This window comes from Hemiscyllium ocellatum, chromosome 10 (genome assembly GCF_020745735.1).
Source record: "Hemiscyllium ocellatum isolate sHemOce1 chromosome 10, sHemOce1.pat.X.cur, whole genome shotgun sequence".
NCBI classification, from domain to species: domain Eukaryota; kingdom Metazoa; phylum Chordata; class Chondrichthyes; order Orectolobiformes; family Hemiscylliidae; genus Hemiscyllium; species Hemiscyllium ocellatum.
Genome location: NC_083410.1, coordinates 15,712,422 through 15,727,203, shown reverse-complemented (window position 1 = coordinate 15,727,203; position 14,782 = coordinate 15,712,422). Strand labels below are relative to the sequence as shown.

Genomic DNA, 14,782 nt, shown 5'->3' with positions numbered 1-14,782 from the left:
CTCTGGTGAGAAGTAGAAACGAGATCTGACCACCACTGTCCAGAAGGGTGTGACATCCTTGCAGGGCTGAAGAAGTTCTCATCTTCAGGAAATCATGTGATTCCCTTTTATCCAGAATTGCTTTTTGTGGCTTCACATTTTCACAATGGGAATAGTCAGGGGATCCTGTATCACCCAAGTAAAAGCAAAACACTGCAGATGCTGGAAAACTGAAACAAACACACAGAATACTGGAGAAGCTCATTATACACAAGAGTTAAACTGGATTTGAAATGTTCACTGTTTTTTGCTTGACAGAAGCTATGAGATCTGCTGAGTTTCTCCAGCATGCTCTGTGCTCGATCCCATATCACCCTCTGGATCTCCGAGGTAGTGCAAGTTGGAAGACGTACTGGTTGTTGGGGTGGTTTGAAGGGGCAGGCAGGTGTAAGTGATGGTTACCAAACTCTTTCAGGTAGATATGCTTACCCAGAAAGGGGTTAGATTACGGAACTTGCTTCCATGAGGAATCACTGAGGCAAGTAACTTGGCTGCACTCAATGCAAACTAGAGAAGCAGCTGAGGGAAATGGGAATAGGTTGAACAGTAGCAGGAGTATAGCCCCCAGAGGCCTGTTTCCTTGCTCAGTAAAGGCCACGACTGATCTGAATGTGACCTTGGCTGCCTCATTCTTTCCCATCTGTCACCTTCCTATGTCCATATCTCCCTTAACTCTCTTGGGAGTTGGAAAACTCTGTCTAATGCGGTCTTGAATGTTTTCAGGGGTCCATCCCCCACTGCCCACTGGGGGAAAGAATTCCACAGACTAGGGGTAACTCCGAGGAAATTAAGGGATATTATGTGCAGACTCATTGGGAATCTCCCACCTCCTGACACTGCCACACAGGAAGCTGGAGGTGTAGTTACACTGGGCTCATAATATAAGGCAATGACTAAATAAACTCCTGAGGCAATGAGTGTATGGAATGCATTTTAAGTAATAATATAGAATTTATATAATGTGTTTAATAGAAACAATTCGCTAATATTGACTCTAATTTGTTTGATTTCATACAAAACTAAATTCTACATTAGGTTCTTGATTCCTTTATAATTCTATTTTAAAATATTAAAGCCATTGACTCACAATCCTTAGTCTCTTGTTAATCATGTAACTCATTATTCCTCTCTGGTCAGTTGTCAGAATTGATGATCACTCCATGTAATGACTGAATGTCATACTCTCCCTGCAATGTGGAAAAATGACACTGCTATCTTTCCTCCTCCAGCCCCTCCATGTCTTCGTTCACGGTGAACCCAGCCCACCCCCAACTACTGCACATTCTCACTCGTACACACACTTTCACACTCATACATACACACTCACTCATACACTGACACTGAAATGCACACACTCTGTCTCACAGGCTCATTAATGTACACTCACATTCTCACACATGCTCACACATTTACACACACACACACACACACACACACACACACTCCCTGTCTGTCTGTCTCTCTCTCTCTGGCCCTCCCCGCCCTCTCTCCAGTACCGGATGAGATGACCATAATCCCATTGCCGCATGTTTTTTATTTCTTTGTATTGTTGACTCACAAGCCACTCCCATTAATGTTTTGGATATTAATCTGGAACAGTGAGATGTACAATGGCCAGTTGGTCCAAAGTCATAGTGACTCCAACCGGTTTGACTCCGCTGCTGTGATAGGGTTTCCTGTGAGCCAGGCTGCTTCCAGTGGACTTAATCTTTGAGCGGCACCTCCTCTCTGGTTGGGATCGATTCCCACCTTGGCACAGGGTGAAACTTAAAATCAATAAAATGCAGATTTTTAAAAAATATAAGCCAGTCTATTAACAACCGTAATTTTTTATTATTCTCTCATGGAATGTGAGTGCCTCTAGCTGGGGCAATATTTATTACCCATCCCTAATTGCCCAGAGGGCAGTTAAGAGTCAACCACATTGTTGTGGATCTGGAATCACATGGAGGGCCAGACCAGGTAAGGATTGCTGATTTCCTTCCCTAAAGGACATTGTAGATGGGATTTTCCTGACAGTTGAGAATAATTTCATGGTCATCATTAGATTCTCAATTCCAGATTTTTTCTTGAATTCAAATTCCATCATTTGCCAAGGCAGGTTTTGAGCCCTGGTCCCCCAGAACATTAGCTTAGTTTCTGGATTAATAGTCTAGCAATAATACCTCCAGGCCATTGTGTCTATTATATATAGCCACTATCAATTATTGTAAAAACCCATCGGGTTCACTAATGTCCTTTAGGGAAGGAAATCTGCAATCCTTACCTCCATGGGATTCCAGATCCACGACAATGTGGTTGACCCGGAAACAATCTCTGAAATAGTCAGAGTGTAATTTAAAATGAACAACTGAAGCTGCCTTACCAGGGACACCTACATCTCACGAATGAATGAAATGAAAATCCTGGCACTGGGCTTTTCTGTGGGGGCATATTCAGCAGAGTTACCCTGTCCCAGGTGATGGGTGACTGATGAGATTGTAAAGACCCTTGCTCAGTGCCACCAAAGGAGGACAACTGTGGCTTTCCATTCGGCCCCACAGGGGTAAATTTACTTACCCAGAGGCAGACACTCAGCAGCAGCCCTACTGGTGTTCCCTGGGTATGGGGGAATGCGTGTAGGGGATTACAATAGTGACCTGGCTACTCAAACCAGTTCCTCAGTAACCTTTTAAAGACATTGTGAGAAGGAGTCTCCATATTGACAAGCGCCCTGCATCAGCTACTTGCCCTCTACTGTGGGCTGCCCATACGCATCTTGAACTGCACAACATCTTATTGGCCATTGGGATTTGAACCCCCATTCACTGTGCCTTATTGGACGGGGAACCACGCTCCTTTGTCAGTTAATGGCAGAAGCTCCATGAAAAGCCCCAGGAAAGACTGGTTTGATGAACATGTTGGGAGGTTTTCAAAGATATTACAAACAAGCTTGATAAAGTAGAGCATAAATTTTCAGAAGGCTTTTGATAAAGGTCCCCCAGAAAAGGCTGGTTAAAAAGATTAAAGTACATGGATTAATTATTGGCTAACAGTCCGAAAACAGAGAGTCAGAATTAATGAGTTATTCTCATATTGACAGGTTGTGACTAGTGGGGTCCACAAGGATCAATACTTGGGCCCCAGATCTCCACAGTAAATACAGGTCGTTCTGCTGTAACAGACGTTTTGTTAATGCAAATTTGCTATAACGCGATTGATGTGTTGAGGGCACTGTTTCTAAAGTGTGAACTCTCAAATCGTGTGTTGGTTGTAACGTGATTATATTGCCAACACTTGAAGTGCTGGATCTAAAGCGCGCTTTTTCTATAAGACAGGGTTGCACAAGAACACAACCACCACCGCACTAGAGAAGAGCTATCTGTACTGATTGTTTGAAGGTGTGGATCGAATGTAACATTTCCAAAGTTTTGAAACAAAACTAAATGGGAATGTGTGTTCTAAAGAAAATGTGAAGTGGCTTTAAGAGGGTTTACTCAGGCTTAGTCATTGAATAAGAATGAGGCAGTTGGGATATAATGTGGGTTATCCATTTCGGTCAGAGAAACACCTGTGCAGAGTTTTTCCTAAATAGAAAGAGTTTGGACAGTGTGGATTTACAAAGGGACCTGGATGTCTTTGTTAATAAGGCACTGAAGGCTAACATGTAGGTCCAGCGAATGATTGAGAAGGCCAATGGAATTGGAAGAGGAAACAAAAACGCAAATTGCTGAAGGAACTTCATCTAGAGAGAAAGCAGAGTTAACATTTCAGATCCAGTATTCTAATGAATAGTCACTGGACTCAGAACTTTGACTGCTTTCTCTCTACAGATGCAGTCAGGCCTGCTGAGTTTCTCCAGCAACTTTGGTTTTTGTTTCAGATTTCTGGCATCTGCAGTTCTCTGTTTTTTTATTAGGAATCGCAAGAGGATTTGAGTAGAGGAGTGGTGAGATCTTGTTTGAATTACTTGAGAGTGTGAGATTAGATTAGATTCTCTACAGTATAGAAACAGGCCCTTTGGCCCAACAAGTCCACACCGACCCTCCAAAGAGTAACCCACCCAGATCCATTCCACAACCCTATATTTACCCCTGACTAATGCATCTAATGCTGTGGGCAATTTAGCATGGCCAATTCACCTGACCTGAACATCTTTGGATTGAGGGAGGAAACCAAAGCACCCGGAGGAAACCCACGCTGACAAATGGAGAATGTATAAACTCCACACAGTCGCCTGAGGCAGGAATCAAACCTGGGGCCCTGGTGCTGTGAGGCAACAGTGTTAACCACTGAGTGTTGTTAGACTGCAGTTAGAATGCATTGGCAGTACTGTGTGAAGGTTTGGTCACCTTGTCTCTGATGCCAGACAGGGATTGCAACGACAGTTCACCAAACTTGTTCTCAGGATGACTTATTGTCCTATGAATGGCAAACTGACCTGTATTCTTCGAAACTCTAGAGAGTGAGAGGTGATCTCACTGAAACCTACAAAATACCTAAAGGCTGAATGCAGGTATTGCCCTGCCTGTGGAGTCTACAGCCAGGGGCACATTTTAAGAACAATTGAGATGCCACCTAACTTTGTGATAGGAGGATTTTTTTTACTCAGAGTGCAGTAAACCTTTGAAATTCTCTAGCACAGAGTGCAGTGGCAGCTCAGTCCTTGAGTATATTTAAGGGAGAGTTTGAGAGATTTCTGATTACCAATAGCACCAAGGATTATGGGGGGAGTGGAGGGGAGTTGGGTAAAAGGCATTGGAGTGTACAATCGGCCCTGAACGCATTGAATGGCGGGGTAGACCCAATGGACAGAATGACCTACTCCTGTTCCCCTGTTCCTGAGCAACGTTTATTTCCATCAAGCTATCTTTTGGACTGGAATCACACAGGGGTCAAGGATGAGAATTCGAGCATCTGCTGACGGCGAGCTGCCCACTTTGAACCAGACCAGGCTCAATCTGGTACAGTTCATCACCCACCACGTGGCAGCTCATTGCTGCCTGCCCATTTGCCCCTACCCTTTGTGATGTTTGAGATCTCCTCCAATGCCAATTCAGCGGCTGCAAGTATCAGGTGAGCTCATCAAACACGATCGCATTAAGGACCAACACCTCCCCCTCCCAATGCCCCCACAGTGAGAAACTCTAATTTCCTTCACTAAATAATTGAAAAGCACAATGCAATGAACTGCAGGGTGTTGTACCAAGGCATTGAGGGTATGTACACCATTGATGAGGGTATGTGCACTCCCAACCTGCAGATTAACCTCAGTATGACACGAAGCAGTCAACCATTATTAATTATAAATCACCCCCGCGTGCCTGCGAGCAGACTGAAGCACTTGCTTTGGATGTCAGCAGGCTTAGAGACAAATTTCACAGAGTCTGCTCTTGCTGAAGATGGCATCCCATTTCCATAGCAACTCCTGTGTCTGAGTATTCACTGTCAGAATCCAGATCCCGAGAAATACCTTGAATGTTGCTGGAATCCTGCAGTTTGTTGTCTTTTTGTTTTTAGGAAGCTCATATCCAATTCAGATATACGATACGTTCAATCAGCCAGAGGCAGTCTGAACATCCTGCTGTTGGGAGCTGCTCACCATGAGATTGTGTCGCAGTTGATGCATGCAAGATACTTTGAACATGCCCTTACAGTTCACTGGCTGCCTGTTGCCCTAATGCCACCTGAAAGGGGTCAGTGGGTGCAGCTCCACAAGCCGCCGTTATGTTGGTGAGGCTGTGTCAATGCTTTGTAACCTGCAGGTGTTCCAATTCAAGACACGAGTGTAAGAACATTCTCACTTGTTTCGTGTTCAACAAGAGAATTGGCTCACCCAAAATAAAATCATTTGATGAATGCTTGATCCCCTGCTGAAGTGGAATCAGGAACTGTGCTACTAATCCCTGACAGTGGTATCTCCAATTAAGGAAATGTGCACAACAAGCAACGGGGTCAGGTGCTGTGACCTCGGTAAGTTATTGTTGGGTTCTCTAGAGGTTGATTTGTCAGGAAGTTAGCCAGGGATGTTCACAAGAAAAATCTGCTGAGCTCAGAATGCCTGGGCTGATACTGTTGGCACAGTACTGCAGCTGTGCTGCTTTGTCAGAGGAGGCCTGTAACAGCTGTTGAACCTCCTTCTACACTCCTCCATCTCTTTGTGCCTTGCATTCCTCCTCTCAATCACTCCTTTCCTTTCCCACCAAGCTTTTGGTCATGGATTAGTTGGACCGAAGGGTCTGTTTCCGTGCTGTATGACTCCATCTGACTGCATATCTCCTGCTGTAGCAAAGTGTCGGGTTTTGATACTTCTGTGCGGTAGATTGGAATGTTTTGTGACATTAAAGGTGCTAGATTCTCTTTGTTAATGAACAAACTGTTAAAGGGTAGCCCCTATTTTAACCCAGGAAGCAAACTGGGCATTCAGGGGTAAAACCAGAAGGGTTTTGTTTTGAATTTGGGGTGTTCTTTGCTGGCTTGAGTTTTGTTTTTAACTGTCTGGCTGTGTGCAGCACTTCACAAGTGGAGAGGAAATGACAAAGAATGTGGTTATGTAGGCCTTTTGAATTTTGACACTGCCTAAATCCCACGTAAGTGATTTTCCCCACCTCAATTCAGCAACTTGTCTTTTAAGCTTTGCAATACTTCAGCTCCCTTGTAATAAGGCAGCCCCACCTGCTGTACTGCCCCCAACTGAAACAACCATGGAGAGACACAGGTTACAGACGCGATTACACTGACATCTGGATTACATAGAGGGTGAGACCAAATTAAATATCAAAGGGGCCACAAATTCCACAATCAGGAAAGGGAAATTTCCAGAAGGGGCATAAAAAATACATCTTTTCTCAGCAGTTGATTTGTTTTTAGCCGATTGAAGTGTTAATCCTTTCAGCAGTGTTACAATTTAAAGGCTTTCATTTATCAAGCTCTTCTCTCTAAACAGCAGGTCAAAGCCTGAATTAGAACTTAATTTCAAAATTTACCATGTAATGTAAGATACCATTTTATTGTGTAAGTTTCTACTCAATGCAATTGGTTAAGAATAATAGAGAACAGTCAGTCTGATGAAGAGGAGTGACTGTAACATTATAATGATAGCTGTCAGACTGAGTATTTACATGTTGCCTTCAGAACAACCTGTTGGTGCAGGATAGGATTTGGGAAGAGTTTTGAGGGCAGATCATCAGCCAAGAGTGCATTGAATGGCCAAAGCAGGCTCAAGGGGCTAAATGACCTCTTGTTTCTATTCCTTATATTTCTCAGGTTACACGTGAGGGATATGAAGGGTTCTTGTACAGTTGGGTAAGAAAGTTGGATTCCATGTTCTTGCCACACCAGTAAAAAATTAATCAGCTTTGAAGATCCATTTTTAGATTCTTCCTGGAGAGGGAGGGAGGTTAGACTTTGTCCCTGGTGTAACTCCAACAAACAATGATAAGTAGGAGAGATGTTTGAGAGATGTCACATCTGATACTGCCTTATGTCATTTAAGAATTGTTAGAAAAGGCACTTTGTTCCATTGAACCTGACCCTATTTTGTGAACATAACAACTCAGTCCTTTTAATCCCAATTCCCCACCATTTCACCAACTTTCTTATTGGAATTATTTCCCTGTTACAGTCTTTTCTTCTATATAGTGCAAGAGCTGCGTTCCTGTGTGACCCTGTGCTCGACAAAAATCACGCAATACAATTAAAGTGTTGGTGCTATGATCACATTATAGCCAACACATACTTTAAAAGTTTGCACTTTAGAAACTGCCTCTCTTTTCATTCATTGCGTTATAGCCAATTCACGTTGACGAAATACACATTATAGCAAAACAACCTGTACTTGTACCCTTCCCTTTCAAACCTCCCCATTTTGCTTCTGTCACCTCCTCAGTTGATATGTTTTATATTTTCAGAGTGTCTTGTGTCTTAATGCTTTCACTGCATTGTCCCCTTGTTCTGGGAGTATGAGGAGCAGTCATTCCCATTCTGGGTCAAACCTTCTTTGAAGCATCTCCATTAACTCACTCCATGACCTCTGTATCGCCCAGAGCTAAATAGCTGAAGTTTGCACAGTCTACTGTCAGTGTGCCATTCTGGCCTTCAGCATTCTGAGGGTCTGATCTCCAGACTAATGAAACCCCGCTCTCGACTGCATTGTTCACCAAGCCAGCTGCTACAGTGTGAAGTGATTCAGGCTTGCCTCATCTGACTGTTCCTTGGCCATAGTAAGGCATACACTGTCTGACTGTACCCAGGGTCCATCAGATTTATCCAGTTTGACTGTACCTCAGGTTCATTAGGATTATTCAGTCTGACTGTACCTCAGGTTTACTCAGTTTGACTGTTACCTCAGGTTCATTAGGATTATTCAGTCTGACTGTACCTCAGGGTTAATCAGGTTTACTCAGTTTGACTGTACCTCGGGTTCATTAGGATTATTCAGTCTGACTGTACCTCAGGGTTAATCAGGTTTACTCAGTCTGACTGTACCTCAGGTTTACTCAGTCTGACTGTAGATCAGGTACATTAGGATTATTCAGTCTGACTGTACCTCAGGTTTACTCGTCTGACTGTACCCCAGGTTTACTCAGTCTGACTGTTCCTCGGGTACATTAGGTTTATTCAGTCTGACTATACCTCAGGATTAATCAGGTTTACTCAGTCTGACTGTACCTCGGGTACATTAGGTTTACTCAGTCTGACTGTATCTCAGGTACATTAGGTTTATTCAGTCTGACTATACCTCAGGGTTAATCAGGTTTACTCAGTCTGACTGTAACTCAGGTACATTAGGTTTATTCAGTTTGCCTGGAACGAAGGTTCTTCAGATTTACCCAGGGTTCATTAGCTTTTACTCAGTCTGACTGTACTCCATATTCATCAGATCTACCCATTCTAACTGTACCCAAGCCTATCAGGTTTATCCAATCTGATTCTACCCAGGTGCCATAAGGCTTACCTAGCTTATCTCCACACAGGCAATGTAAGGTACCCAATCTGGCTGTACACATAAGCCAATGGGTTTACCCATTCTGTCTGTACCCAGGCCCGGTAAGCTTCACTAAGTCTGACGATCCTGGCCCCACTCAGACTGTAGTCAGTGTCTGACTGTAATCAGGGCTATAGATTTCATTGACCATACTTGCCAGTTTCAGCTAGATCTTCACCAGAAAGGCAGCCTGAGCATGTTCAGGTATGGAAAAAGTGAGGACTACAGATGCTGGAGATCAGATCTGAAAATGTGTTGCTGGTAAAGCGCAGCAGGTCAGGCAGCATCCAAGGAGCAGGAGAATCGACGTTTCCTGAAGAAGAGCTCATGCCCAAAACGTCGATTCTCTTGCTCCTTGGATGCTGCCTGACCTGCTGCGCTTTTCCAGCAACACATGTTAGTCATGTTCAGATGTGGTCAGACCAGTGCAGCAGCCAGTGGATATTGTCCTGTTGGACTTTCTGAACAATGTTGTGTGGCTCTGTGTGAGTTTCCGTATTGGAGCCATTGCCACGTTCTGTTGGAGAACTTCTGATCTTCCTTCTTTGCTCAAGAACGACTCATGCAGCAACTGGGCAACGTTAACCATCTTGTCTGTTTCCATTCATTTGCTGTCGCTGATTTTGAAAAGAAGCATCCACTTGGCATCAACGGTGACTCCCCATGTTCTCCAAGAGACATGGATCAAGTGCAGGAACATGTTAATGCTGAAACACACTTGATCATTTTTAGAGACCCTTTGAGTTTGCACAAGGTGCTGGCTGACAGTAAAGGTGATCTATTCTCTCTCTCTCTCTCTCTCTCTCTCTATCTCTCTCCCTCCCTGACCCTCAGAGGGGCTCGCACCTTCCCAGTTCAGGATGTAACGTGGGCCACACCTCAGTTAGTCAGGTGCTGGCTGCAAAGGCTAGGCTACAGGTTGACAGGGAATTTATTTGTCAACCCAAGGAAACAATTTATCTCGTGTCAGACCTTATTTTTTAAAGATGGCTTTGAGATAATGTATCACCTGCTCACCCCACTCCAATGTTTCACACTGGTCTATTCCCTTCCTGAACAAGGGTGTAACAAATGCAATTTACCAGCTCAGTATCGAAGGAGGTTTGGGAGATTATGGACCATGTTTCCACAATTTCCAATCGAACCTCCCTGAGTATTTTCAGGTGCAGCTCCTCCAGACTTGGTGCCTTATCACTTTGAAGTACAGCTAAACTTCCTACCACCCCCGTTTCATCAGTTTTTACACCATTCAGTGTCTCAAATACCTCAACTGAAAATTGAGATTGATGGGGAACTACCTCAAGATTAATAGGTTGTTAGAGTTTGGAATTCACTTGCCAGGGAGCAGTAGAGGCTGGATCAGTGAATATATTTAAGGCTGTGTTCGACAGACGTTTCATCTAGAAAAGTTATAGGAGGTGTGGAGAGCCTCCTTCTTCTTATACATTTTTGTTCAGTAAGATATCACCAATTAACAAAATCCAAGGAGAGGTAGATGGAGTTAAGGAACAGTCCGACCATTCCAGACTGTTGATATGCAAGCTTTTCCTGAAGGCCATTTTGGGTTAGATTATATGGAGAGAGTGATCTTCCATCACCCCACTGTATGTCTCCTCCTGGCTGGTCCACTCTGTTTGACATTTCGGGTGATGGCTCTTGAACTAGTTTGAGGCGGAGCTTCAGTCTGCCTCCAAGAGGAAGTCTCACCTCACTGAGCTGCCAGAGGCCAGCAGCTCCATAGCACCCCAGGATTGGTGGTCATTCCTGGAATTGCAGGAGACCCTGAAAGAAGAACAGTCAGGGTTAAGTGCAGGATCCTAACTGGGGCTGTGTTGTCAGGCCCCAGCGAGAGTGGCTGGCGGAGATGCAGGTTGGACAGGACAGGTGGGTGGTTGGTGGGCAAAAGAGAGGCCTAACTGTCTCAGGTAGGGCCTGTGATTTATACTTACACAGGAGGCCCAGGAAGGAGTCAGACTTCCTCATCTCCAGTTCATTGAGCGACAGTCTGCTGGAGTGAACCTGCCAACCAATTGGAGAGAGAGTTTTCCCAGTGGGATGAGGCCCTCAATGGAGCATGCATTGTCCACTTAAGGGTCTCAACTGGGCCACAGACCAGCAGCCCACCCAATCTCGCACGTAAAGCAATAGTGGGGTACAGGGGCTAATGGTGGCCACAGCACCATGGTACCTCGCCCTCATCAGCAGGTCTGCCTGGCTGTTTTCCCACTCGAGGGTGGCCATAAAATTCAACCCCATGATTATCTGGGGAACGCGTCTTCCATTAATCCTGGTCTTATCTGCTTACAATATTGCTTACTTCTGTGGAGCATCTGCCTCTTCTGCAAAGGTCTGAAAGCTAGACTGCAGTCTGAGGGAATAACTGTTTCAGGGAGCTATAACATCAGATCGATATGGGCTTGTGGGTCAACTACACTTCTCCCTGCGCCTGCTGCTTTGGTTTCTCTTGGATGAGGCCACCTGCAGATTGTGCTGTGTGGAGTTCTGTGGTGTTAGTTGTCCGATATCACATTGTAGCTGAACCCAGTCTGTACCTCGATCTGCTTCCAGGTTGTACTACGCTGGCGCTCATCCTGTGAGAGGAGTGCAACTCATGAGAGTGGGTAAGCTGCAACATCATCAGGGCAAGCTGAAGGAAGCAGCAGCCACACTCAAGCAGGTCAGTGATCTCCAACGTCCCTCAGCATATCTCTGACTTTACTTGCGGAGCAGTCTCTGGTCCAAAGTGCATACTCTGTACTTTTCACGTTATCAGCTTAAACCACTTAAGGTTGCACAGCCCATTGTGCCTGTGACATGTATTTGAAGAACTTTCCTAATTGGCAAACTTTCCTGATTCCTAATCAGGCCCAAATTTTCCCTGGAACACTGCAAATTAATCCTCCTTGAGCATCTGTGGGATTGCTTATTGAATGGTGGTGTGTAATCTGATGCCACTGTCCTTTGGGTAGTGTATTACAGATCTTAGCAATCCTCTCTTGAGAAGAATTTCTCCTTAGTTACCCTCAAACTCTTTCATAAACCATCTTCCGTTATAACCCATCTTCCCATAACCTATCTCCCATAAACCATCTTCCCATTCATATGATAACCCCGGGATTTAGATCAGAGTGGTGCTGGAAAAGCACAGCAGGTCAGGCAGTATCCAAAGAGCAGGAAAATCTTCATTTCGGGCAAAAGCCCTTCATCAGGAATAGAGGCAGGGAGCTCCAGGGTGGAGAGATAAATGGTGCGGGCAGGGGAGCGGCTGGGGAGAAGGTAGCAAAGAGTACAATAGGTGAATGGACGTGGTAGGTCAGAGAGGAGGGCGGGTTGGAGGTGATAGGTCAGAGAGGAGGGTGGGGGTGGAGGTGATAGGTCAGAGCGGAGGGTGGGGGAAGGTGGCAAAGAGTCCAGTAGGTGAATGGGGGTGGGGGTGGAGGTGAGGTCAGAGGGGAGGGTGGAGCAGATAGGTGAGAAGGGAGATTGGCAGGTAGAACAGGCCATGAGGACCTTGGGGTTGCAGTGAGAGAGAGAGACTCACTGAGATTCTTGTGGAGAGAGGAGGAGAATATCTTCAAGGTAGGCATCCTCAATCGCAGTAGGTTTCCCGTCCCACTGAAACAGCCCTCCTGTTACAAACCCTGTACAATTATACACCCCTCTTCCATTACAAACCCTTCTCTATTATAACCCCCTCACAATACAACACTTCCTTCCATTATAATATTACCTCCATTATAAACACTCTGTATTGTGACCCTTCATCCATTAAACCCCTATCATTTTAACCTCTGTCAGTTCAGACCGCTCTCTGTAGCGTTGAATCAAAGAAATGAGTGTAAGATGGTGTGTGCTGATTCCACATGAACCCCTATTTAATTATATTCAAGAAAAAGCCACTCCTTTGTGGCTTTGACAGGACAGTGGGCAGAATTACACAGCAGGATCCCAAGCTGGGGAAGATTCTGGAATTCCATCCAATGTCATGCAGGCACGTGTCCCTGTCTGTAATTGAGTGAAATTGTGGAGATCAGTCCCTAAACGTGCATTCAAAAGTCCCGAGTCCCATTGAGTTTGACCTTGATCATTGGATGAATGCCAAGTGACCTTCATTAGAGAATCTCAGCCTGCTTTTGTGACCCAGACCTTAAAGGTAAGTGAAACACTGCTCCTGTCTCTGCCATCAGTCTGTGTTAAGAATGAAGTCTTCTGTTAATTGTTTTAAATGGGACTCTGTTAAACTGAAGGCCATTAACAGAACAACAAATTAAGATTTATTTTCAACTGTTCTGTTATTTGTACACGCCATGTCCTAATAGATAGTTCAATCCCTGTCTCTTTCATCATAAACAGAGACAAAAAATTATATGGTGTTTAGCAATGCAGCAGCCAGGTTATTATCTGTTATTCTTGCTGTTGTGCCGATTGAGGTATAAATTTGCATAACATTACACGGTTCTGTGGAGCTCAGCCCTAGCAGCCTGATTCAGAACAGATAGCGGACATGGCTGTTGAGGCATTTGCTGCTATTACATGGTAAAATTTGTACGCCTCATCTACCAGTCACCTCATACAAAGGGAGACATTGTGGACTGCAAGATAAAGGGCTGGGTAGGAAGTGAGCCGTGTGTCTGGGAGTGAAGTGTCACACTGACTTTTTTTGTTCTTTCTGCATTGCCAGGCATTTGACATTCTCAAGGTGACCCATGGAAGAGAACATCCCCTGACTGAGAACCTGCAGCAGGTCCTGGCAGAATGTGAGGCTGAGTTCAGCTTCAGGCCTCAACAGACGTGAACACATCCAACTGGTGTGTGTGTGTGTGTGTGTGTGTGTGTGTGTGTGTGTGTGTGTGTGTGTGTGTGTGTGTGTAGCACATGTGTAGCACATGTGACTGGGCCTCCTGTGCCCCTCAAACGGGGCCAAAGCTAAACTTTCAGCAACAGTTGGCCTGACATTGTCGAAAAGCAAATGGAGACTAATTGTGTTAAACTGAACAGTGGGCAGTAGTTGAAGTAGCCCAGACCAGGCAGGATGCACAATGGGATATGGATGAACTCTGCAACAGATAATGAGTTACTGAGCTGTGTGTATCCTTTGTTTGTAACTCCATGTGGTAAACATAGATCTGTGGTAATCCTGCGGATTAAAACACTTTTTCCCTCCAATCGAGTGGTGAATGTTCAATATCTTCACAACGTCAAGTCGATGAGATTTCACCTTGGCATCCTTCAGTCCCCAGGGCCTGTTTGGTGCTGGGGTTGTTGTGGAGTGGGGGTGAGGTTGAAGATTCAGCCAAGTGGCTGGTGTCATGACATTGCTTCATCTGGTGGATACAAATAAACCAACACATGGACAGACACAATCATGTTCTTCTTTCAAGCATCATGGATGTCAGAAACAATGGCATCACCCCTGCAACGAGACACCCTCATGACTTTGAGCCCCTTCATCAGATGCCTGCCTGTGGTTCTCCGTTCTAATGAGGAAGTTCCCCCCTTTCCTCATGACTGAAGCCTGTCAGTCCTGGAGGGTGAGGTCTTGAATCTCTCCTGCACTGCCTGGATGGGCTTGGCATCCATTTAGTGCTGGAAAGTCCTTCTCTGGACAATGACTGCCTCCTGCTCCTGTGCTACCCTGAGACAGTGAGTTGCAAAGGTTTTTTCTTAATTCATTGGCCGGGTCAGCATTTATTATCCATCCCTAATTGTACAGAGGGCAGTTTAGATGCAACCACATTGCTTTGGGTCTGGAGTCAGTGTAGGCCAGACGAAGTAAGG

General features: G+C 45.0%; 1 protein-coding gene across 2 annotated transcripts in view; it reads left to right on the top strand.

Moving 5' to 3' along the window:
* smyd3 (SET and MYND domain containing 3) overlaps window positions 1-14,170 on the top strand; it is a 781,377-nt gene extending 767,207 nt beyond the window's left edge. For both annotated transcript variants that reach the window (XM_060831286.1, XM_060831287.1), the window contains 2 exons: window positions 11,573-11,681; window positions 13,686-14,170. In XM_060831286.1, coding sequence (XP_060687269.1) covers window positions 11,573-11,681; window positions 13,686-13,799 — 223 coding nt within the window. In that variant the 3' untranslated portion in view covers window positions 13,800-14,170. The remainder of the gene's footprint in view (window positions 1-11,572; window positions 11,682-13,685) is intronic.
* The last annotated feature ends 612 nt before the right edge of the window (window positions 14,171-14,782 follow it).